The sequence below is a fragment of the Chiloscyllium punctatum genome, chromosome 23, assembly GCF_047496795.1.
Source record: "Chiloscyllium punctatum isolate Juve2018m chromosome 23, sChiPun1.3, whole genome shotgun sequence".
Taxonomy (NCBI): domain Eukaryota; kingdom Metazoa; phylum Chordata; class Chondrichthyes; order Orectolobiformes; family Hemiscylliidae; genus Chiloscyllium; species Chiloscyllium punctatum.
In genome coordinates, this window is record NC_092761.1 from 62,850,428 (window position 1) to 62,877,383 (window position 26,956).

General features: G+C 42.1%; 1 protein-coding gene across 1 annotated transcript in view; it reads left to right on the plus strand.

Moving 5' to 3' along the window:
* The window catches only part of LOC140494115 (endothelial cell-selective adhesion molecule-like), a 139,261-nt gene extending 118,768 nt beyond the window's left edge, over positions 1-20,493 (plus strand). Inside the window, exons 5-7 of the mRNA XM_072593119.1 lie at positions 5,312-5,434; positions 12,771-12,909; positions 18,130-20,493. Of these exons, the coding sequence (XP_072449220.1) occupies positions 5,312-5,434; positions 12,771-12,909; positions 18,130-18,571 (704 nt within the window). The 3' untranslated portion in view covers positions 18,572-20,493. The remainder of the gene's footprint in view (positions 1-5,311; positions 5,435-12,770; positions 12,910-18,129) is intronic.
* The last annotated feature ends 6,463 nt before the right edge of the window (positions 20,494-26,956 follow it).

The following is a 26,956-nucleotide window of genomic DNA, read 5'->3' on the forward strand; positions in this document are numbered from 1 at the left end:
CGGATAGGGTAAATAGATGAGGCCTTTTCCCTGGGGTGGGGGAGTCCAGAACTAGAGTTTTGAGTGAGAGGGGAAAGACATAAAAGGGATCGAAAGGGGCAACATTTTCATGCAGAGGATGGTGCGTATATGGAATGAGTTGCCAAAGGAAGTGGTGGAGGCTGGTACAATTGCAACATTTAAAAGACATCTGGATGGGTATATGAATAGGCAGGGTTTGGAGGGGTATGGGCCAGGTGTTGGCAAGTGGGACTAGATTAGGTTGGGAGACCTTGTTGGCATGGACGAGTCAGACCCAAGGGTCTGTTTCCATGCTGTACATCTTTATGACTCTATGGTATCTTACTGTAGCCTACATTTTACCATTAGTTTGTAAACACCAAGAGGAAGCTCATGTGATTTTTCATCACTCCTTATGCTGTACCTGATTAGCATATTACATAGTTAAAATGAATCTTCACACTATATATCCTCAGCCCAATGAATCTCTTAACTTCTACTGCAATGTTATGAAGATCAAGCTAACTATAGCTTTGGGTTGCTGTTGTCCTTCTCCTGTTTTCTACTCTTAGGTTTTCCTTGCTTCATTTTTTAGAGCCAACTAATACAATTAGATTCGATTAGAGGGCCCCTAATTTCCTTTACAGGGCTTTGGGTCTTGTGGATGGTCTCCCAGATTTTTGCAGGGGTGACAAAGAATTAGTAAGTGACTTAGGTCACCAAATTGTCGTCAAGAGTGTGGTGCTGGAAAAGCACAGCAGGTCAGGCAGCATCCAAGGAGCAGGAAAATAGACATTTCGGGCAAAAGCCCTTCATCAGGAATCAGGCCCTTCCTGATGAAGGGCTTTTGCTTGGAACGTCAATTTTCCTGCTCCTCAGATGCTGCCTGACCTGCTGTGCTTTTTCAGCACCGCATTCTTGACTCTAATCTCTAGCATCAGCAATCCTCACATTCGCATATCACCAGATTGTCATCTAGACTCGTGGACGAATGTAGCATCTCTGCCTCAGTGGATAGATGATGCTTCCACAATGTAGGAGGATGTTTCCGTGTGGCATCTGCTACTTGTCTGTTCTGTGTCGTTATCTGTTTGGATGAGGTAGAGCTATTAATGTAGTGCCCATTTAACCACTTGTCCATTCTGAATGTAGTCTCAGATCCAAACTGACGTTTCTTGGTGGAGGTCTGGCAGTTTGCATTCCTTGTTTATCATATTTCCACAACTGGCTGCAATAATATTTGTCCCACATGGAAAAGTAGGAGCAGGATCGGCCATTCAGCCCCTCTCACCTCATTCTAGGTCATGGCTAACCATCTACCTCAAAGCCATTTTTCCACACTATTCCCAATTGCCTTGATGTAATTAGTTTCTAGAAATCTGTTGATCACTGCCTCGATCAGATTTAATGATTGAGCTTCCAGAGCCCTTTGGAGTGAAGAATTCCAATGATTCACTATTCCCAGAGTGAGGACATCTTCCTTCTCTCAGTTCCAAATTGCTTGTCCCTTACTCTGACACTATGTTTACTTTTGAAGGAAAAACAGCCTCTCTGTACCTAACTTTAAAGAACAATGTAAGTTTCAACAAGGTCAGTACTCAGCAAGCTGAATGAACTGACTTGATTTAATTTGTTATTGTTGCATGTACATAAGTACTGTGAAAGGTTTTGTTTTGCGTGCAGTACAGGCAGATCATAATATAAAAAGACCTTAGGCTGATTGAACAGAACGAGAAATGCAAAGTTACAGGTGCAAAGGAGGTACACAAAATGCAAAATCGACGTTAGTTTTGAAATTTAAGAGGTCCATTCAGAAGTTGAATAACAGCGGGGAAGAAGCTGTTCTTGAATCTGTCGGTACATGTGTTTAAGCTTTTGTATCATCTATCTGATGGAAGTGGCTGGAAGAGATTATAACTAGTGTTGTAGGGATCTTTGATTATGTTGGCTGCTTTTCCGAGGCAGTGAGAAGTGCAGATGGAGTCAGTGGATGGAAGGTTGGCTTGCATGATGGGCTGGGCTGTGTGAATAGTTTCTCATGGTCCTGATTAGAGTAGCTGTCATACCAAGCTGTGATGCATTCAGATAGAAGGCTTTCTGAGGTGCATCTGTATAAGTTGGTGACATTCCTTAAGGACTGACCAAATTTTCTTAGCCTCCTGAGGAAGAAGAGGCGTTCTTGTGCCTTCTTGGCTGTCATACCAATGTGGGTGGTCCAGGACAGATTGTTGGTGATCATCATTGCTAATTACTCAATGCTTAGCTAGTCATGATTGCTGACTTTTTCCCCAGCTCCCAGACATTATTGTAGTTGTTGTCACGAGATCATCCCTCGTGCTCTTCAAGTATAATTGTCAGCGAGTGGTTCCTGCATTCACTGCCTGAGAGTGTGGTGGATGCAGCTTCAGTCATGGTCTTCCAAGAGAATTACATTTCAAGAGAAAAATAATTCTGGGGCTATGGGAAAAGTATACTGAGTGGCATTAGGTTAATCGTTCTTGCAGAAAGTCAGGACAGCTATGATGGGCTGAAGGGTCTTACTCTGTTGTCTAATGATTCTATAATTTCTCAAAGTTCCTCCAGGAAAACCTCCAAAAGGAATTCCCAAAAGTGGTCACCAGTTCCCCCTGAGGGGATGTGGTGGGATTGTGGTAGTTCCATTGGACTAGTATTCAGTAAATTCCAGTCACCTGGGAAAGTGATGGCCTAGTAATGTTATCACTGGACTGTTAATCCAGAGACCAGGTTCGAATCCTGCCATGGAAGATGATGTAATTTGAATTCAATAAAAGTCTGGAATTAAGAGTCTAATGATGGCCGAGAATCCATTCCTGGTTGTCAGGGAAAATTCATCTGGTTCACGAACGCCCTTCAGGGGAGGCAATTGTCATCCTTACCCAGTCTGGCCTACATGTGACTCCAGACCCACAGCCATGTGGTTACCTCTTAACTGTCCTCTGGGCAATGAATGCTGGGTTAACCCTTAACCTGTGAAGGAATAAGAAAACACCCAGGTAAATGCTCTGGGGGAATGTGTTCGACTCCCACCACAGCAGATGATGAAGTTTGAATTCAGTAAAACAAAATCTGGAGGTATTAGTTAACCTAATGTTGTTGATGTAAAATTGCTTTTGTCCTGAAAACCAATATGATTCACTAATGCCCTTTAGGGATGGAAATCTGCTGTCCTACATATCACTCCAGATTCACAGTAATGTGATTGACTCTTAACTGCCCTCAAGACAATAAATACAGGCCAAGTCAGTGATATCCACATCCCATGAAAGAAAAATGCCAAGAGATTCTCTCCTATTTTGGAGATGTGGCAATCTTGTGGTGCGGTAGCACAGGGTTAAGACTACAGACAGCATGTCAAAGAGTACATTGCTACAGCATATTTGACTGTTTGGCTGGACAGCTGATGTGGAGCAGATTGATGCCAGCAGTGCAGACCTCCGTCCCCATCCCCATTCTTACCAATGGTGGAATTTGAAGCTTTGTTATAGCCTCCCTCCCTTCCTAAACATTTTCCAGTCCTCTGTGACTCTCCCTAACTTCAGTAATTCCTGAAAAATCACCACCAAAGCCTCTACAATCACCTCCGCTATCTCCTTCAGAACTCTGGGGTACAGTCCATCCAATCTGGGTGATTATCCCCCTTCATATTTTTTCAGCTTCCCCCAAACCGTTTCCTTAATAATGGCCACTACGCTCACATCTTCCCTCTGATTCTCTTGAAGTTCTGGTATGCTACTGGTGTCTTCCACCGTGAAGACTGAAACAAAGTACCTATTCAGTTCCTCCGCCATTTCTTTGTTCCACATTAATACTTTTCCAGTCTGATCTTTCAGTGCTCTACTGTCCACTGTTACCTCTCTTTTAATCTAGTGATTGGACCTATTGCCAGATGGATGTCATTTATCTAGCAATGGTACCAGTCACCAGACTTACCTTTTTAGATATCTAAGAAAAACCTCTTGCAATCTTCTTTTATATTGCTAGCTAGCTTACCCTCATATTTAATCTTCTTCATCCTTATTGCTCTTTTAGTTGCTCTTTGCTGGTTTTTAAAGGCTTCCCACTAATCTTCACCACATTGTCTGTCTTTTTTATTGCCTTAATGCTTTCCTTGACTTCCCTTGTCAACCTTGGTTGCCTCATCCTCCTCTTAGTATCTTGCTTCTTCCTTGGGATGAATTTCTGCTGTGCTTCCCGAATTGCCCCAAGAAACTCCTGCCTTTGCTGCTCCACCACCTTCCTTGCTAGTGTCCCCTTCCAATCAATTCTGGCCAGCTCCTCCCTCATGTCTTGTAATACATTTACTTGTAATACCTTTACTAGTATCTCACACCCATTCTTTCTCTGCTACTTCATCCAACATGGAGGCCATTTGAAGCAAGCTGAATCAGTGAGGTATACCTGCTCTGATTTCCATGTTGAGATTTCTTGACCAGCAGCTTATATGACAAGTTCAGTAAAAGAGAAAGCTGAATGCTAATGAGGTGAGCCAGGCCACCAATGAGCATTTAGAAAGTGCCTTTACTTAGCAGCTCTCTGTTGCTGAGTGAGAAGCTCGCCATGCCACTTGTGAAAAGCATACCAGATGGTACAAGTTGCTCCTGATGTTTAATGGGCATCCCTCCGTGTTTCCTTTGATTCTGCCACACTTCTTGCTATGTTGTTCAGACCCTTACAAGATTCTACCCTTTGTGTTGGGGTTTGAGATGGAGTGATTGATGAGAAGGCAAAGCCAAGATCTGTCTTCAAATTGAGATTTCAGAGTAACACTATTTACCATATTAAATCCTAAACATGGCAGTACTTGATAAATTGAAGATATACCAGGCTGTAATCTTATAATTGCACTCGGTAAGCACCTATCTACCTTCTTCATGCATTCACGTCTACGTTATAGTTAGGTCTGATGTAGAATCCAAGTGTTCAAACTCTGTCTGCATTGTGCTGTTTATGCTTGCTGATACACAGCTCTGTGACATTAATGTAAAGTTGCTCCAGGCTTCTGAACCTGTTACACAGCAGGAACTAAACTTGGTTAATGATCGAGAAAAAAATATTCTGCGAATCAAAGTAGTTCACTATTCACCAGGAAACCCTTGAGCTAAACACTGAATAGAAAGCAGATAAATGTGAAGAAGGATAATCTCTCATCCATTATCTTAAGCAACTCTAGTGGCGATGAATAGGTAGAAATTTCCTCCACTCTGATTCTAATCCAATGAAATATAGGTTTGAATGTGATGGAGCCTATGGTGCTTTTTGAGTTTCTGACTGTAGCTGTCTTGTTTTGTAGCTGTCAAACAGGGAAACTTGATATTGACCAACCTCAATGAAACAATGTCTGGATTATACACTTGCAAGTCTGAGAATGAAGTAGGGAACGCATCTTGTTCGATACAGTTGGCTGTGTTAACCCGTAAGTATAGTTATCATTTCTTTAGTTCACCGACTGTAATCTAACAAAGTAATGGATGAATGGAAAATAGCTTAAGTGAGAAAACAAAGAAAATGTGTAATTCTAGGTGTGGGATATATTCCTGACCAATAACTTCTACCTTAAAAACCTACGGGCTGTTTCAGACATGCTCATGGGAGGGCCCTAAGATCCTCTTATTACTGCTTAATACCTGACTAACACACTAACTTACTCTTTCTACTTTCCTCCTATTCACTGCTCCCTGCCACCTGCTCACTGTTTCCCCCAGCTTTCCAGCATACCTCTTTCTTCTCCAGACTGTGTTTCCCTCTCTCTCTCTAACACCACCCCCTGCTCATAAGAAGGGAATGGAGCGTGAATGCGGGTCTACGAGAGGGAAGCAGCGAGCGTTTGAGAGGGAAGTGATGAGCAAAGTGGAAATTTGTTCCAAATGCAGTCTGAGCATACACCGTAGCCATGCTAAAACAGGAAGTGGGTCAGCATTATTCAGGAGAATCCTTTAATGTACAATCTATTGGAACATACACTTTAAAATGGAACGTGTTACCTTTATAAGCTGACAACGTCTAAATCAGTTCTTGATAAGGGGTGCAATTTCCCATCATCACAGGTTGTCTTGCCAAGTCAGACTAGCTGGTGTGAGTTGGTGTAGATTGGTAGCTGTTGGGGCCAGTTAGCTCAATTAGCTGGATGTCTGGTTTGCCAGCAAAATAAGTTCAAATCCCACACCAGCTGAGGTTACTATGAAGGATTCTCCTTCTCAACCTCTTTCTATGCCTGTGGCATAGTGATGCTTAGGTTAAACTACCACTATTAGTCTCTGTCACTAATGAGAGAGTAGCCCTGTGGTTTGGGATGATAATATTTGATTGTTACCCATCACACGAGTGAAAGGGAAGAATTTGTCTGTGAACCTTGCCACACTGTGGTTCAGATTGTAAGATTGAGCAAACATTCCTATGTTTTGAAACACTAGACCAAATTCCTGGATTTTTCAAATAACATATGAAAGTGAAAACAAAAATGGCAGCTGGGCTAAGTTCTGGGAAAATTACACAGACACAGAGATAGCTGCTTAGGACCATTGTTCATCCCGAAAATCCAACTCTCACATCAACTATAAAAGAACAATCAGCCAGGCCTAAACCCCCACCCAACCCAGACTGAACTCAGCTGATCAACTTCGATAAGTATTCACACACAGAGATACCATACATTCCACTTAATAAGAATACATTCACACCTACTCTTAACTATCAGGAAGCCAAGTGACCACAAAAGGAAACACCAGCAACACAGCGGTAAGTGTAGATTTGGTGTGAAGATCAGAAACCTGTGATTAGTATAATCGCAGTCCCTGATCTCACTTGAGAGAGCTATCCCTGCAGCTAACCCTAGGAGAAGGATCCCAGATAGCTATCATCCCAAGAGTGATACCCACAGCCATCTCCAGATGAAGTTAAAAAACACACAACACCAGGTTATAGTCCAACAGGTTTAATTGGAAGCCAGTGCTTCCAGTTAAACCTGTTGGACTATAACCTGGTGTTGTGTGAGTTTTAACTTAGTACACCTTGGTCCAACACCTGCATCTCCAAATCATGATCTCAAGACAAGGGATCCCAGTGTTGATTCTCTCCAAGAACTAGCTGCACAACTATCTCCAGAAGAGGGATCCCAACAGTAATCCCGAAACCTACCAACACATACCTGTTCTGTACAAGGGGAACCAGTGGCGACTGATAACCTTTGAAACCCACTGACCTGACTGACACCACAAGGCCTCAGACACATCCTGAGGTAAAACCCGGCCGACAAAACCTATCTGAAAGTAAGAAAACCAAAGTACTCACCTGATAAAATCCAAACCGGACCTATCGCATCATCGGACTCAACCCAGGCTGAAGGCCTAAACCATCCGAAATCCTCAGGAATGGCCGGCTGTACTTCAAAACTCAGTGGTGAGCCCAAAAAGCTAGCAGGGAGGGGGAGGTGGGTGGTTACCATACAGGGAAGTCTTTTAAAAGTTTCTGTGATAAAAAATCTGTTGTTTAGTTTTAATAGTGTTTAACCTGTATTTGATATGGTAGTGCATTTGATCACTGTCCTCTGTATAATTGATAATGTCAATTTCACTGTTTGTTATATTTGTTGTTATTTCTTATATTATACTTACCTTTGGTACTTAATAATACTTAATAACCGCAGAGATTCTTTTGTCCCTGAAAAAGCTGTCTACTGCCCTCTTCTTCTCACATTCCCTAAATAAATCCAGTGTCAGAACCAGGGATCTATGGGTGATTTGAACCACCTAAAAATCTGCAAATTACTGATCGCAAACCAGAATCCCTTCAAGATGACGGGGGTGGTGGGGGAGTGGGGGAGTGGTATATCCAGTCTGCATTGGTTAGCAGGGAGCCAGCCTGCTAATTGGCGAGCACTTCCAATCCTGGAGCTGGAAATCAGAGTGTTGCCAGCTCCCACTGGGTGAGAGGTGGGCACTGCTGAGGCAGGTCCAGAAGGCAGGCTTTAAATTACAATTCTGAGGGGCCTAACGGGGAAGCCCATCCTGATGGGTGAACTGCAGCTATGGAGGTGAGCAATTTTGCTTCCAGATCCCTTCTTCAGGCTGAGGAGCCTCCGGATCCCATTGCCACCCAGACGGCTGCTGGAAATGCTGCCTTTGCCCAAGCAACCAGTGTCCCCACCACCCCACCCAACCAACAGGTAGTGGGGGTGCCAGCCTATTGAATGCCAATAGGCCAAAGAATGATCCCTCTATCGTGGTAAATAGTTTAAAATGCACCGCCCATTGCCATTCACAGGAGTGCTAGCTACTCTAAAACTAGTCTCATCATTGGGAAACTTTCCTGTGATACTAGAGGTGTGTTGGAGAGCACTGCCCCACTATTTTTTCAGACAAAGAACAAAGGAAAATTTACTGCCAAGGAACAGGCCCTTCAGCCCTCCAAGCCTGTGCCGATCCAAATACACTGTCTAAACCTATTGCCCAATTCCTAAGGAGCTATATCCCTCTGCTCCCCACACATCTGTCCAGACACAGCTTAAATGAATCTACCGTGCCTGCCTCTACTACCTCTACTGGTAACACATTCCATGAACCTACTACCCTCTGTGTAAAGTAATTGCCGTGTATATTCCCCTTATACTTTTCTCCTCAACTTGAACACATGACCTCTCGTTATTGAATCCCTCACCCTGGAAACATGCTTATCTCTATCCGCCCTGTCTATACTCTTCATGACTTGTAGACCTCATTCAGATCCCCCCCCCGCCTCACCCCGCCACAATCAATCTCCTTTTCTCTAATGAAAACAATCCTAACCTACTCAACGTCTCTTCATAGCTAGCACCTTCTATACCAGGCAACATCCTCGTTAACCTTCTCTGCACCCTCTCCAAAGCATCCACATCCTTTTGGTAATGTGGCAACCAGAACTGTACACAGTATTCTAAATGCAGTCGAACCAAAGTCTTGTACAATTTTAACATGACATGCCAGCTCTTATACTCAATACTCTGTCCAATGAAGGCAAGCAAACGATATGCCTTCTTGACCACTCCATCGACCTGTGCAGCCATCTTCAGGATACAATGGACCTGAACACCCAGATCTCTCTGCTCATCAACTTTTCCCAAGGCTCTGCAGTTTACAGTATAGTTCGCTCTAGAATTAGACCTCTGTGCATCACTTCACATTTGCCTGTATTGAACTCCATCTGCCACATCTCTGCCCAACTGTCCAGTCTATCTATGTGTCCCTGTTTCTTTGACAGTCCCCTATGCTTTCTGCTACTCCATCAATCTTCATGTCATCTGCAAGCTCACTGATCAGATGATCAATGCCCTCTTTCAGATCATTTACGTATATCATAAACAACAGTGGCCCCAGCACTGATCCCTGTGGAACACCACTGGTCACTTTTCTCCATTTTGAGAAACTCCCTTCAAATACTACTCTCTGTCTCCTATTGCTCAACCAGTTCTTTATCCACCTAGCTAGAACACCCTGCACATGATGTGACTTCACTTTCTCCATTAGTTCACCATGGGGAGCCTTATCAAATGTCTTACTAAAGTCCATGTATATGACATTTACAGCCCTTCCTTTATTTATCAACTTGATCACTTCCTCAAAGAACTCTATTAAGTTGGTAACACAAAACCATGTTGCCTATCATTGATAAGTCCATTCTCTTCCAAATATAAATAGGTTTTATCCCTCAGTACCTTCTCCAGCAACTTTCCCACCACTGACGTCAGGCTCACTGGTCTGTAGTTACCTGGAATATCCCTACTACCCTTCTTGTACAGGGGGACAACATTAGCAACTCTCCAGTCCTCCGGCACTTCACCTGTGTTTAAGGATGCTACAAAGATATCTGTCAGGGCCCCAGCTATTTCCTCTCTTCCTCCCTCAGCAACATGGGATTGATCCCATCTGGTCCTGGGTATTTGTCCACCTTAATATCCTTTAACCTATCCAAAACATCCTCCCTCCTTATGTCAACATGATCTAGAGTAAGCAAACTTCTATCTCTAATCTCAACATTCATCATGTCACTCTCCTCAGTGAACACTGATGTAAAGTAATCATTGAGAATCTCACCTTTTTTTTAGGTTCGACACACAACCTTCCTTCCTTATCCTTTAGTGGACCAACTCTTTCTCTAGTTACTCTCTTGCTTCTTATATAAGAATAAAAGGCTTTGGGATTCTACTTAATCCTGCTCACTAAAGCTCTTTCATGACCTCTTTTAGCCCGCTTGATTCTTCACTTAAGACTGGACCTACTTTCCCGTTATTCCTCCAGGAATAATTCCTGTTAACATTATTCCATTATTCCTGTTCTGTTCTTAGCTGCATGGATCTTATGTACATTTTCCCTTTTTCTCTTGGCTAGTTGCACAATTTCCCCTGCCATCCACAGTTTACGAATCTTGCCTTTTCTATCCCTTGCTTTCAAAGGGACATGCCTATCCTGCACTGTCTTCAACCTATCTTTAAAAGCCTCCCACATATCAAATGTGGACTTCCCTTCAAAAAGCTACTCTCAAACCACATTTCCCAGCTTTTGTTGAAATTTGTTATAATTGGCCATGGTCCAGTTTAGTACTCTTCCCTTAGGACCACTCTCATCTACAAGTGTTCTAAAACTTACAGAATTGTGGTCATTATTCCTGAAGAAATCCCCCACTGCAACTTCTACAACTTGGCTTGGTTCATTCCCCAACATCAGGTCCGATATGGTCCCTTCCCTAGTTGGACTATTGACATACTAGGCTAGAAAACTTTCCTGGATTCTCCTTACAAATTCTGCTCCATCCAGACCTCTGACACGAAGTGTATCCCAGTCAATGTTGGAAAATTTATAATCTCCCATCACCACCACCCTGCTGCCTCGATATCTTTCCATAATCTGTTTACATATTTGCTCTTCTACCTCACGCTCACTGCTGGGAGGTCTGTCGTACAGTCCCAAGAATGTAACTGCACCCTTCTCATTTCTCAGCTCTATCCAGAATGCTTCACTGCTCAAGCCCTCCATAGTGTCCTCCATCCCTGACCAGCAATGCAACTGCTCCCTCCTTGTACTTCCCTCCCTGTCTTGTCTGAAGCATCTATATCCTGGAACATTTAGTTGCCAATCATGCCCTTCGTTCAACCAAGTCTCTGATCGCAATAATGTCACACTCCCAGGCACCAATCCAAGCCCTAAATTCATCTGCCTTACCCACTATACTCCTCGCATCAAAGCATATGCACTTCAGACCACCAGTTTTTTTGCATTCGTCTGCTCTCTGTCTACTCTTCCCCTTGGTAATGCTAACTTCATGATCCTGTTCTTTACAGTCTCCAGTTTCCAAATCACTGTCTTCTAGTCTTCTCTTCTGGTTGCCAGCCCCTGCCACATTAGTTAAAACCCTCCCCAACAGCAGTAGCAAAAAATCCTCCAAGGACATTAGTTCTAGTCTGGTTCAGGTGTGGACCTTTCAACTTGTAATAGTCCCACCTTCCCCTGGTCCCAATGTCCCACAAATCTGAACCCCACCGTCCTACACCATCCCTCAAGCCATGTGTTCATTCTGCCTATTCTTTCATTTCTACCAGGTGACATTGGTAGTAATCCCGAGATCACTATCTTTGAGGTCCTCCTCTTTAACTTTTCTCCTAGCTCCCTGAATTCTGCTTTCAGGGCCTCATCTCGTTTGTTACTTGTATCATTGGTGTCTATATGCACCACGACACTGACTGTTCACCCTCCCCTTTCAGAATGCTCTGCAGCCAATCGGTGACATCACTGACCCAAGCACCTGGGAGGCAACATACCATCTGGGAGTCTTGTTTTCAGCCTTACAAGTATCTTTCCCGCCCTTCTGAACAGCAGAGGCAGCCACGATGTCATGATCCTGGCAACTGCTGCCCTTCCCTGTTGAGCCATCTCCCCCAACAGTATCCAAAATGGTATACCTGTTTTGGAGAGAGATAACTATAGGGACGGCTGCACTGCCTTCCTACTCTTTCTCTGCCTTTTGGTCACCCATTCACTGTCTCCCTCAGCAATTCTAATATGCAGTGTGACCAATTCACTAAACGTGCTATTCACGACCTCAACCTCCACTGTTTCTCACCCTTATACCTTGTTGCTGGGAAATCCCTACTGGAAGAGTGAGTGTGTAGAGACTGCTCAAAGAGCAGCCAGGTGATATACACTCCGCCATTTAATCTCCCATTCCCCCCCAACCACACGTTGAATGGTGTTCATGTAGGGATCTGTAACACAATCCCTGACGGCATGAAGGACAATATGAGAAAGCCAAGCATTCGTACAATAAGAGTCAAGATTAAAGTGGTGCTGGAAAAGCACAGCAGGTCAGGCAGCATGCGAGGAGCAGGAAGATTGATGTTTTGGGCTGGAGCCCTTCATCAGAACTTGAGCATTGACTAGTTTATTACACGATGCATCATGGGGAGACCCACAGGCTCATTCCTGATGAAGGGCTTTTGCCCGAAAGTCAATTTTTCTGCTCCTCAGATGCTGCCTGACCTGCTGTGCTTTTCCAGCACTGCTCTAATCTTGACTCTAATTGCCAGCATCTGCAGCACCCACTTCTGCCTAGCGCATTCATACAATAACCCCACCATTTCTCTCAAAGACTTCAAAATCACTTTGCTCATTTGAACTGAGTGAGTCATTTTGAGATTTTCGTTCTGCTCTTGACTGGCTTCTCCTGTATTATTTTTCAGTCGGATATTGTCATAAAGGAATAATCCATATTTTCTTCTTCCACAGCAAGTAATGCTGGGATCATTGCAGGAGCCTTTTTTGGAGTGCTGTTTGGAATATGTCTGATTATTGCTCTTGTGATTTGCTGCTGCAAGCATCAGAAGAGGGAAGCAGAAAAAGAGGAAGAACCAGCTAATGAGATAAAGTGAGTATAGTGGGTAATAGCTCATCAGGGCCTGGGACAGTAAACACCCAAATCTTCCTCCAGTCGTTGGCACTATGTACAAGAGCCTCATGGGAGTTTGCAATTGAAGGAGGGCATTAAAAGGACAGCAGACAGTAAATATTAAGACACTATACTTTTAATTGATAAAATTGCAGTTTCACTCTATGGATCTCTACATATTTGTGTACACTGTAACCCAGTAGGTACATCTCCCACAGAGATCGCGAATTGCTCATTCATTTATTCATTCGTGCTGAGCAGATTATTTTACTGGGAGGTTGCAGGCACCCATAACTCACTGAATGATTTGTAGCTGTTAATGTCCCGGTGAGAGCACAACATTCACAAAAGATTGACACCACGTTCTTTGCAAAACAAGGTCTGAATTTTCGGGTCATGAGGTGTCTGATGGCATGTCGAGTGTCTGCAGGCAGCAAGATCTCATTTGCCACAGGCTGTTTTCCAATTGGTTGCCTGCAGGGCTGTCGTACAATTCGGGATGACATAGTCTGTCCAATCAGAAGGCAGGCAGCACCGCTCCAACCCCCACCCCCCAAACATCGGGAGATGTGATCATGGGTGACCTCGCAGTAGGGTCTCTGGAGTTTTATCAAGCAAGGTTTAACGGTGAGATCTTGCAGAGAGATCTTGGTGTCAGAATGCATGAGTCACAGAGGGTTAGTCTGCTGGTACAGCAAGTAATTCGGAAATCTAATAGAATGTTATGAGAGAATTGAGTGCAAAGTTAGGGCTGGAGCCCTTCACCAGAACTTGAGCATTGACTAGTTTATTACACAATGCAATATGGGGAGACCCATGGGCCTAACAGTGACTCGGTAGAACTCCGAAGTACAGCAGGAAGTTAGAGTTATATAAGAAACAAGACCCAGGCTGAGACACAGGCTGAATGTTAATTACAAGGTGTCAGGATGGTCTGTCGAGGTACCGAATCAGGGGTCAGCTCTCAGGGTCAGCCCTAATTGATGATGCACATTCCACAAGTGGACAAGATTGAAAGTTATCACCTATCATGCTGTTTACAGAGATCTGTAACAAATGTAGGACAAATATCCTTACCTAGAGGACCTAATTGGCAGTAATTGATGGGGCTAAGCATGTTTGAGCAACTAAGCTGCATCCTCCAGCAAAACATCACAGTGGGGAAACATTGAGCAGGCAAACTGTGGCACCTTGAACAGATAAGCTACACTTTAGCATTACCTCCTAGTGAGAGAGGAACTAAGTTATGTGCAGCAGGCTGCGAGACAACCTCTCACAGCTACATGTCAAATATTATTGTTCTGCTGGGTGAGGGGCCCTTTGGCAAAATGATTCCTTAACCAGGCGGGAAGCCATGGCCAAGAAAATGGCTTCCACATCTCCGTACCTACAGAAGGATGTTAATGCATTGGAAGTAGTCCAGAAGAGGTTCACTATACATATAGGTAAATGTAGAGTAATAGGGTAGGGGAATGGGTCTGGATGGGTGACTTTTCGGAGGGTTGGTGTGGACTTGTTGGGCTGAATGATCTGTTTCCACACTATAGAGATTCTATGATTGAATGGATTGCTTTATGAGAGGAGGCTAGGCCTGTATCCTTTGGAGTTTCAAAGAGTCAGAGGTAATTTTATTGAAACATATAAGATCTTGGGGGTCTTGACTGGGTGGATGTTGAAAGGATATTTCTTCTTGTGAGAGAATCTACAACTCAGTTTATTGTTTTCAAATAAGGAGGTGCCCATTTAAGATAGAGATGAAACCAAACAGTTTCTCTCTTAGGGTGGTGAGACTTTAGAATTCCTGTGGTTGCAGAGTTGTAAAATATTTTTAATGGAGAATTAGATGGATTTTTGATTACCAAGGGGATGAAAAATTATGAGGAAGTATGCAGGAATGTGAAGGTGAAGGCAAAGTCAGATCAGTCAGGATCTTAATGAAAGATAGAACAGGCCAAATGGCCGTCTCTTGTTTGTATGTTTTATAAGAAAAATAAACAAAAAGAAAGAAAAATTTAGTGAAACTCTACCTTTAACCCAGGGTAACCTTATAGAGGTTTATAAAATCATGAGGGGTCTGGATAAGGTGAATGGTAGGTGGCTTTTCCCTAAGGTGGGGATTTCAAGACGAAGGGCATTTTTTAAAGTGAGAGGAAAAAGATTTTAAAAAGATATGAGGGGCAGTTTTTTTTAACATAGAGTGGTTCGTGTGGGGAGTAAACTTGGGAGAGGCTGAACAGGCTGGGGCTGCTTTCCCTGGAGCGTCGGAGGCTGAGGGGTGACCTTATAAAGGTTTACAAAATTATGAGGGGCATGGATAGGATAAATAGGCAAAGTCTTTTCCCTGGGGTCAGGGAGTCCAGAACTAGAGGGCATAGGTTTAGGGTGAGAGCGGAAAGATGTAAAAGAGACCTAAGGGGCAACTTTTTCACACAGAGGGTGGTATGTGTATGGAATGAGCTGCCAGAGGAAGTGGTGGAGGCTGGTACAATTGCAACATTTAAGAGGCATTTGGATGGGTATATGAATAGGAAGGGTTTGGAGGGAGATGGGCCAGGTGCTGGCAGGTGGGACTAGATTGGTTGGGATATCTGGTCGGTTTGGACAGGTTAGACTGAAGAGTCTGTTTCCATGCTGTACATCTCTATGACTCTATGACCCAAGTGGTGGTTGCAGGTACAGGTACAATGTTTAAAAGACATTTGGCTAAGTACATGAATAGGAAATGTTTGGAGGAATATGGGCCAAACATAGATAGATGGGACTAGTTGTATTTGGGTTTATGGTCGTTGTGGACTGGTTGGACTATATCTGTGAGTCTCAGAAAATTTGACAGGTTCATAAGGACCCTCAGCAACCTCTACAGATGCATCATTGAGAGCATACTGTCCGGGTGCACAACGGCCTGGTATGGCAACTGCTCTGCCCATTACAGTAAGAAACTACAGAAGATGGTGTATACAGCCGAAACCATTAAGGAAGCCAATCTTCCATCCATTGACTCCATTTACACGGCTCACTGCCATAGAAAGACTGCCAACATCATCAAAGACCTATCACACCACATTAATAATCTCATGCAACCTGTTCCATCAGACAGAAGATACAGAAGCCTGAACACATGCACCGGCAGGTTCAGGAACAGCTTCCTTCCCACTGTTTTTCGACTGATATATAGATTCTCTAGCCTCAAGTAATGATGATCTTGCTAATACTGATCTCCTTAGCACACCATCACCCACTGACAGTGCCTCAATGCCCACTTCCCAGACATCAGTAACATCCTCCACCAAGATTCTTACTGTGGTAGAACTTCTGTCAGTGGGAAGCTACTAACTCACTTCATTTTGGCTGAACCTCAAAGTTAGTATCTGCTATTGAGGGGAATGGTGCTCGCTTCAGTTGAATGCCAGAACGTGTCACTATCTCCAATAGTCAGAGTTAGTCACAAGCTGATCTGAATAGAAGCTGTATGATTGTGGTACGTGTTTTGTTGGTTAAATTTACATTCTGACTCACCTATTTTCTCTGAGGAAATTGACTATTTTTACAGTTTGTGAGTCATTCAACAAATGTATTTTTCAGTCATTTTTCAACTTCTTGCATGAGTCTTCAGAAGCAATGCCTGATAAAATATGGGAAGGCAAGAAATTCACAGGGTTGGTAGCTGCCTTTACATTAAACATATAATAAATACATCAAATAAAACCTTCCTACATTTGCATGTTCTAGAATATGGGAACTGCTATCAGGAAGCAGAGGTAATAGCCATAGACCCATGTTATCCTCCTATCCTTCTCATAGTTCTTGTTGCTATACCGAAAATTGACTGAAAAGATTAGGATTTACAAGTCTTCTGGGGTTGGTTAGAATGAGTCGTGGCCAGGGTCAGAATGGCAGAACAGGCTTGAGGGACTGAATGGCCTTCTATTGCTCGTAATTTACATGTTTGTATGACTTACATCTAATGTTTTACGAATAGAGGTCTTAAATTGTCAATTAAACACATTTGAGTGACTAATAAACTTGTTAAATGTTACTCATCCCTCATTCCTCTCTCAGATATTTTGTAGTCAATCAGTTCAGAATGTTAGTTCACATTTTGGAGCAGGTGGAACTTGAACCCAGGTCTCCTAGGGACACTACCATTGAGCCACATGAGCCCCCTCCGAATTCTCTCTCATACCTTCCTAACTTACACCTGGGATACATCTGAAATCTCCATAAAACAGCATGGGACCAACATTCCATTGCTTCTCACCTCAGTGCAATGTCCCACCCAAATGTAATTCTTGGTTGACTTTCGTGTGTGTGTGTGTGTGTGTGTGTGTGTGTGTGAGAGCGAGAGAAAGGCTTCCAGGACAACCAGAGCAGGATTGGATTTGAAGTACATTCTTGCACATTGTTTTAAAGCTATTTGCTTCACCCTAATTACAGAAGAATGCCTTCACCTGTAACAGTGTGGCTTTATCATTCCTGTGCCAAGCATTGTTGTAGCTTTTGGGAAGTGGAATGATCAAATATGGGACCGTTGCATAGTGTGTGCCTTCACCCAACAAACTACACTGACATTTCACAAGGGATACTCAGTCATAGAGATGTACAGCACAGAAACAGAATCTGTGGACCAACTCATCCATGCCGACTATTTATTCTACAGTAATCTAGTCCCATTTGCCACCATTTGGCTCACATCCCTCTAAACTGTTCATATTCATATACCCGTCCAGATGCCCTTTGAATGTTATAATTGTACCGGCCTCCACTGACAGCTCATTCCATGCACGCATCACCCTCAGCATGGATAGGTTGCCTATTAGGTTCCCTTTAAAACTATTCCCTCTCGCCGTAAACCTATAACCTCTAGTTTTGGACTCTCTGACCCTGGAGAAAACATCTTGACCAGTCACCCTATCCATGCCCCACATGATTTTATAAACTTCTATAAGATCATCCCTCATTGGAAAGCCTTTGCCATTCAACAGTGGGCAGAAGTAAATTAGAAGGCCAGGAGATCAAAGGGGTATACTTCAAGTGTACTATGCTATATGGAATGTATTAGGCGTCATGATGGCAAGAAATGAATGGACGTGAATTGTCATATTTGTGGCATGTCATCCTATACTGTAACAAATAATTCCTCTGATTATGATATATTTTCTTTGGTCACAAGCATAAAAGAAAACCTTTCTTTGTTCACAGGGTGGATGCACAAGCACCAATAGGAAATACATGGACTAAGTCTGGGAGTTCTGATATCATCTCCAAAAATGGTACACTGTCATCAGTGAGTAGCACCATGCATGTTTACAAACCATATCCAAGTAAACCACCATCAGATGTTGCTTCGACCATCACTGCAATGGGTGTCAACGGCACAGGAAGTTACAAGCGCCCAAATAATCCCCGAAAATCGGCGGATAACGTTTCAGTAAGAAGCTCACCTGGGAAGTCAGCACCATCTTATGCATCAGTTGTCAACACTCACTACTCTCACCCTCCCCCTGCTTGGCAGAATGGAGTTCAGACACAGGCCCCCAGGCAGGTACCCAGATTATCCTCAATGTCGCCATCAAACCTGACCAGAATGGGGGCTGTGCCAGTCATGGTGCCAGCCCAGAGCCAAACAGGATCACTGGTGTAGGAGCAAATTGTTTGTCACCAGGGCACATGGAAATCCTGTGGTAACTTTGATGACCAAAGAGTAGGACTTCAGATGAGAGTAATTTATGGTGAAATATTACAAATCGAGCATTGGCTGTGAACAGTATTCTAAAGTCCCGTCATCAGTTTTTGAACGTTGTTCAGCTAGAAACTCGAGATAACCTGAATTAAGAAATTTAGCCCAAACACTGAATGGATGAGCAGACGACCAGTTCTTTCCAGGTCTATTGGTTGTCACTCAAACAATACATTTGCTTGACACAAAATCTTTTCTAACTAATTCCAGTTTATCGCAACACTGTGTTTGTAATCTCTACAGCTTCTCTGTCGAAATATCATATGTGTTGAAAAATATAAAACTGCAGTTTTAGGTCTGCCCATACCAACTTGTCACACTCATTATTCTTCAATGAAGAAGATGCAGACCAGTTTCATCCAGTAGAAATGTGACTTCTGGTTTGTGTTACAAAAATTGGCAATATACCTTCTCATCTGGTTACTTTTTTTTTGCTCCACATGATTATTTTTCCCTGGTTCATACAACAGTCTTCAATGAAACAAACTCAGGTGATCAACTTCTCGCAATACCTCGCCAAAGTGTTTTCTGCTCTTGGATAGTGCAAGTAGTCAACCTGGGAGGTGAAACCTCCTTTGGTTTATAATTCCTTGGGTGAAGACGATCGAAGGTTGACATTGACTGATTCAGTCATACACATGGGAGAAACTATTTCATTTGTTGGGAGAATCAAGAACCAAAGGATGAAGTTTTAATGTTTGAACCAAGACATTCTGGTCAAAATGAGGAAGCTTTTGTTTTCACCCAGGCTAATGAAAACTCTGCTGCTCAATTCCCCAAAAGGCTGTGGTGTGGAACTTTCAAGACTCAGGTCAATAGGCTTCTGTTAGATCACGGTATCAAGGGGTAAGAAGCTAAACTGAGGAACTGGAGTTGAGGAACAGATTAACCATGAACAAATTGAATAGCAGAGCAGACTTGATGGGCTGAATGGCCTCGTGCCATTCCTTTCTTTGATAGTTTTCTATCTACCTATTGTAAACAGTGTTCCTAAATTCTGGTAGCTCCCAACAGAAACAAATGTGAGTTGATGGAACTTGTTGCAAGGGAACGGGGAGATCCTACTTTTATCTTTCCAAGGTTTCTAAATGACTTGATTCCAAAATTTCCTGTCCATGGTTCTTTTTGCATTTATTTTATTTGTGCTTCTGTATTCTGACGAGTGCATTTCTTTTCCTTTCTTGTTTTCCCTTTATCTTGTAAATTGTTATATGAGGTCTATAGTAATCATTATAGCAGCATGTTTCCTGTCACTGTGCAGAAGGAAATGAAGTAATAAAAGAAAGGAATTGGTAAAACTCTGCCAGAGAGGCCCCAAAATGACTTTTTCCTGATGAAAGACACAGAAGAGATTAAAATGGATGAGGGCGGGGGTTGGAGGAGGTGTACAAAGTTGCAGCATTGGATAGACTGAGTTGTTCACTATAACATTTATTGACGTTGTAGACAACATAGAGTTCAAACAATGTCAACACACCCAGTCTGACGCTAGTATGAATAAATAGGCAGAATGAAACCAGTGCAGGACTCTCAAACACATTTTTAGAAGATTGTTAATGGAGATGACTATTTGTATATTGTGAGTGCTTGTTGCTGTCCTGCAATACCTCAAATATACAGTACTATTGTGACTAGCTGAGGGTGGGTGAAGTGGCTCCCCTTTTAAACATCCTTTCTAGCACATGACTATACCTCTATTCAATTGAATTGTAGTTAAATAATGTCTGCAGTAGTAGTAAAAAAATTGCAAAGTTTCCTTGAGTTTAAAGCAATTCAAGTTTATTTTCTGTCAATCCTGAGAAAAATAATAAAGGCATGACATCAAACATATGTGCTGTCGTTTCAGCCCTCACCTATGTGCACTAATATATACACAAACAAACACTCTCCATAAACACACACACACACCCTTATACACACAAACCACAACACACACTCTAACCCTCTAACACACCAAATATGTGAATACACACTTTAGAGTCTTTTTGATGTTGTCCATGTGCAAGGTTTTAACTTGAGGCTGTGATTGTTTAATTGTTGTTTTAGGTCATCAGCAGTAGCAAATGTTGCAGTTATCCTTTGAATTCTCAATGTTATGTTTCTTTTTAACATGTATTGTCACTGAGCATTTTTTTAAAGAGAGATGGAGAGAGAGAGCTAGAGAGAGAGAGAGAAGGTTCTCTGACCTTTCAGTTATGCATCTTTAATACCCTGTGCCAAAAGCAGCTTCTTGAAATATCAGCTTGTGTGTGTATTTCCATGTCTGAGATCATTGTCTCCAAAGATAATTGCAGGTGATGCTTTTATTTCTTCATATGTGAACATTCTCAAAGATATAACTCAAAGTAAGAGGTGAAGATCTTTTACTCTTTGTTTGGGGATGGGCAGGCTGGTAGATTGTATTGCCTTTGGATAAAATATTAATTTCAGATTGGCTGTCTGTTGTCTAATTCACATTGAAATTTGGCCACTTATGGTCAGGTGATGCCTGTAGTCATTTCAGGTCAGTGATTTTGGTTTGTTTATCTAAGACCCTTTCAATCCATGGAAGTCCCTCATACTAAGTCAGCAATGAACTTCAAAACTCAAATTGTATATCATTGTGACAATATTCTCATACAAAAGACACACCAAAAGGATGTGAATATACAGGTTGGCTCTTCATTCCATTTAATTTGCTCCTTTCAGAACATTGGCCCAATCTTTCCACTGGACTTGCTTGAATGAGTTCAGTTCTAAACCCAAGCATTTGTCGTAATGACCATATTCTTGCTGTTGCTCATCTATTTCATAATGAAATTCTTACAGAATCTGCAGGAAAGATTCCATAAGAGCCTTGTACAAATGGTGCCATTGGTTTCTGTTGTTGAATCCACTGTTGTTTTCCTTCTCTGAAAGGGACAAATCATTTTGATAGATTCTAGAAAAGGGCATATCTGATAATAAATTAATTAAACCGTCAATACCTTATGACAACTTAATCAATCAATGTACTGTCCTTTTTAGGCTCGAGTTATCCATGCAGACATCTTGGCTTTATCCTATTGAATAATTGATTTATTTAATTTTACTATGTAAATAATGTCCTAAAAGTCCTATGTAACTTTTTTAGCTCTGTATCCCCAACCACCTTCTGACAGGTTAATGGGTAACTGGAGAAGACTCCTGGAGGATTTTGATATTTTAGCAGTCGGGCTGTTTCTGAATGAATGGCTTGAAGTGACCCACCAATGTGCGATTTGAGGTGTAAAATATTGTTAATGGACTAACATGACTATCTATCAGTCAGAATTGACCAGGAACATGAAGCAAATGTGGCCCCAAGATATAAACTTTACACCCAATAAAAGACATGGACATTGTAGTAGCATGTGCCAATATCAAAAGAAGCATAAACATTTGGAAATAACCACTGATCATTCTACTCTTCATTTCGGAGAGAAAACCTTCATTCTAACTGGAGCAGTTGGTGTACCACTGTCCTCTATTTACAAGCACATAGAGCATTTCTATTTCAATTGCTGTTATGAAACTTCTGACATGCGTATTGATCTTGAAATGAATAAATATTTGAGCCCGAGCTGAACAATGGTTTAAAAAGCTCATGCTTTAATGTCTGAGAATTGTGATTATAGGATCATTTCACAATTCTGTTTTACTCGATTGCCTTTATAATCTTAATTGTCTCCAAAATGATAACCTTTTTGCCTGCACCAAAATGAACCTTACAGTTTCATCAAGGGAGAGTTTATTGATCTGTTCCTGTACCGTCTCATAGTACAGCAGAGAAGGAAATTTAAACAAGCATGCTCACTTTGACAGAGATTTTGCTTTTCATTTGCTGATGGAAAACATTGAAGTCAATGGAAAGGGGCTTTAATAGGCCGTCGACCTATAGCTGATGGAATAATGTTATACCAAGCTCCATTCTGCCCTCTCAGCTGAATGTAAACAATTCCATGGTCATTATTTCGAAGAAGAGTGGGGGAGTTCTAGTCAATATTTATCACTCATCACCAAATAGATGATCTGGTCACTATCTCATCGCTGTTTGTAGGAGTGTATCATACACAAATTGACTGCCTCTTTTCCTGCATTCCAACAGTCATTACATTTCAAAGGGTCTTTATTCACTGTAAGGTGCATTAGGACATCCTGAGATCATGAAAGGTGACATATAAATATTGTTTTTTCTTGGTGGTGGCAGGGAATGATCTATCTCGTTGTTGTTGGATTTAAGATTTTGAATTTATACTTATAAACAAAAGCAAGACATTATGGATTAGAGATTAGACAGAAACTAATGTTTAGGAATCAATCACATCAGCTGCTTTTGAACTTGGAATATCTAGGTGGCTTTTGTATTTATCAACAAATACTGATGTGATGGAACTATTAAGCAGCTTGTGAGCCGAGTTGCATCTTTACATGCATTGTCATTGGTGTACCAACTTCTTGAAATTGAGCACTTAGGGGTCTATTATAAATATCCAGATGACATGAGAAGCCTGAATATCAAATTTCTTTGAAGAGAGGTGTTATAGATACTTAAACTCAAGCTTTCTGTCATGATGCTGCTTTTTGAATTAAAAGCCGTATTTTCTAAATTGCTTATTACTTTGCTTATTGATACATTTTATATCCAATAGAACAACCAAGAGGTTAGAACACCCCAAGGATTTGGGCTCCCTCAGCAATCTGCTGTTTTCAATTCTGGTTACATAATATCGAAGCTTTTCATCTTGCAATCATCAGGACAATTCACAAGAACATCAATTTAAGGGGAAAACTGATGTTCAGTCTGTTTGAGAAGAGAGTGGTAATTACTTGACAAGTAGACTATGCTTGGTAGACCATGGAGAATGCACCAGCTTGAGATGATTCACAGTTAACTGCCAGGATTTATCTAAATTTTAAACCAGGCAGGTTGACTTGAGAAGTGAACCAGTAAATGGCTTGTGCATTTTCGTGACAATGTCTCTTTTATGCTTTATCTATTATGATGGTCATAGGTTTAGTAGTCTCAGTGCAGTTCTGATGACTGGTGGATCTATTGTGCTGAGAATGCATAGAAAATAGAATCATATCTGCTAATGTTATGTTTTGGGTGGGGTCAGGAAAAAAGAAAAAGGTGATTGTTTAGGTCACTATAGACTGATGGAACAGTCGAAACATGAGAGATTGAACTAAGTTTTTGTCATGTTCTGTCATGGAATGTGGGCATTGCTGGCTAGGTAGGAATGTGTTATTCATCCCTAATTATATTTGGAAAGGTGGTGGTGAACTGCCTTCTTGAATTGTTGCAGTCCGTGTTGTATGCGTACATCCTCAGGGCTGTTACGAAGGATGTTTGAAGATTTTGGTTCAGCGACACTGATGCAGTTCCAAGTAAGGCTGGTGTATGCCTTGGAGGGGAACTTACAGGTGACAGTGTCATCATATATCGGCTGTCCTTGACCTTCCAGTTGATAGAGGTCATGGGCTTGGAAATTGCTGTCAAAGTGTGAATTTGTAATAAACCTCTGGAATCCAACATTGCAAAATTAGAGGAGATTTAGCTTTGGCTGTGAAGGTAACCAATGGTTTCAATATCTGTTGAGGAAATGCTATGCTATAGATCACATTGGGTTAGCCCAAGAGTATCTTGGTTTGAGTTTGGAGAGTTCACTTGCTGAATTGGAATCTCACCTGTTTCAGTGTACAAAGTACAAGGACAGCTAAAGACTATCAAAACTACTCCATCCAGGTATAAAATCAGAGAAGTATACAGCACAGAAGGAGTCAATTCAGCCCATTGCACCCACGTTGGTTCTTTGACTATGCCATCCAGTTATTCTTATCTCCCTATTGTTTCGCCATTGCCCTGAAACTTTCACCCTTTCAAGATTGTATTTGATTGTTTTCCTAACTTCTGTGTAAAAGAAGCTTCATCTTACATTGGCTAATAAAAAACAGACAATTACCTGAATCCTGTGTCCTTTGGTCACCAACATTTCTGTCATAGAAAACAATTTCACTCTATTTCCTCTTTGAAATCCAATGTGATTTGAATATCTCTGTTAATCTCCCCTTAACCTTTTGTACTCCAAGGAGAACAATGCCAGTTTCTTCACTCTATCTACATCGCTGAACAATTGAGCTAATATTCCGAGGCAGGTATTCTCCTGCAACAGGTTAAAAACCTTGGGGAGAAATTTAGGAGAAATAACATTGGAACGTTCTCCTTTGAGTTCCTAAAACAGTCAAAGAAATTGCATAGGATGGCGGTGCAATAGATTTCTGGCTTCACCCTTGTAACATTCCCTTTACAACTTTTAGAATTGCTAATTGAGCACTGATGCACAAGAATCTCATAAAGTGGAAATATGCACTCTAAACCCACATTTATAAAATAAGTCCTTTGATGTTTCCCTTCCTTCAGATGAAAACTCATTGAATGATAACTAAATGCATTCTCTTTCTGAAATATGGAAGAGTTGATTTTGCATACATATGTTTTTGTGGTGTTGGGTTTCAATTTGAGAAATGACCATGCAGTGTGCTCATATGTTTGCTTTAGTCAGCAAGTAGGCAAGGGTTCAATCTGAAAAATACACGTGCTGCCTTCAAGCAAAAGACCGTTGCTTATGTCATCAGGTTAGATTTGGGTTAGCAAGTGCTGCATTACTTAAAGATAAAGTTTCACTTTGTGTGCCATTTTCAGATGAGGGAAAAGTGACTGATGGAAGCTGTCATTGATGGCTCTTCCTCATAGTTCATTTTGGGTCTGTCTGAATGACTTGGCTGCAGAATTCCTTACAGCCTCAGTGCAAACATGGACAACAGAGCTGAACTGGAGGCAAGGTGAGAGTGACTGCCGTTGACATCAAGGAAACATTGAGCAAATGAGTTCTAGAAGACTTGAAGTCAATGGGAATCAGGGGAAAAAACTTACTGTTGCTTAGACTCATATTTAAAACAAAGAAAGGTGGTTGATTGTTCCAGACCAATCATCTTAACACAAGGACATCACAGCAAGAGTTCCTCAGGGTAGCGTTCTAGATCTGCTCATTAGATTAGATTACTTACAGTGTGGAAACAGGCCCTTCGGCCCAACAAGTCCACACCGACCCACCGAAGCGTAACCCACCCATTCCCGAACTTTTACCCAACACTACGGGCAATTTTGCATGGCCAATTCACCTGACATGCGCATCTTTGGACTGTGGGAGGAAACCGGAGCACCCGGAGGAAACCCACGCAGACACGGGGAGAATGTGCAAACTCCACACAGTCAGTCGCCTGAGTCGGGAATTGAACTCTGGTCTCTGGCGCTGTGAGGCAGCAGTGCTAACCACTGTGCCACCATGCTGCCCTCTTCCGCCATGTCACCTTCCCTCCATTCTACGATCAGATCTGGGAATGTTTACTGATCATTGCACAGTGACTCCTCGAGAAATAAAACATTCTGTGCCTATATTCAGCAAGACAGAAAGCTTTGACAGATAATTGGCAAGTAACAATTGCCAAGGACATCCTCACTATCAACTGTTTTTGACTCACTATTGACCAGAAATTGAAATAGACCAACTGTAGCTAAAAGAGACTGGAAAATCTGCAGTGAGTAACAATCTTCCTGACTCCCCCAAATTCTTTGTACCATCTGTAAGGCACAAGTCAGGAGTATGATGGAGTACTCTGCAGTTGCCTGGATTAGTGCAGGTCTAATTGTCAAAACATTCAACACCATCCAGGGTAAAGCAGCCGACTTGACTGCAATCTTATCTACTACCTTCAACATTCACTCCCTCTATCAATAAAACTCAGTAACAATTGTGTGCCCCATCTACAAGATGCACTGCAGTAATTCATCAATGCTTCTTTGACAACACCTTTCCAACATGCAACTGCTTCCAATAAGGAGGACAAGGTCAGCAGATACATTGGAACACCGCCATCTGCAAATTTACTTCAAAGCCACTCACCATCCTGACTTGGAAATATGTCATTGTTCCTTCAGTGTCTCTATGTCAAACCCCTGCAGACCCCTCCCTAACATTATTGGGGGTATACCAATGGCAAATGGAGCCCAGATGTTCAAGAAGGTGGCTCACCACCACTTTCATGAGGGCAACTAGGAATGGCCAATAAATGCTGGCTCAGCCAGCCACACCCACATCCCAAGACTGAATAATGAAACTCTCTCCCTGTGTGATGACTCCTCCTATTTCTAGTTGCACCCCACCATCTGCAAGAGAGAGAGAGAACAAAGTGTGGCATTGAATTCTGTGAGGGTTGTTTGGGTAGCGT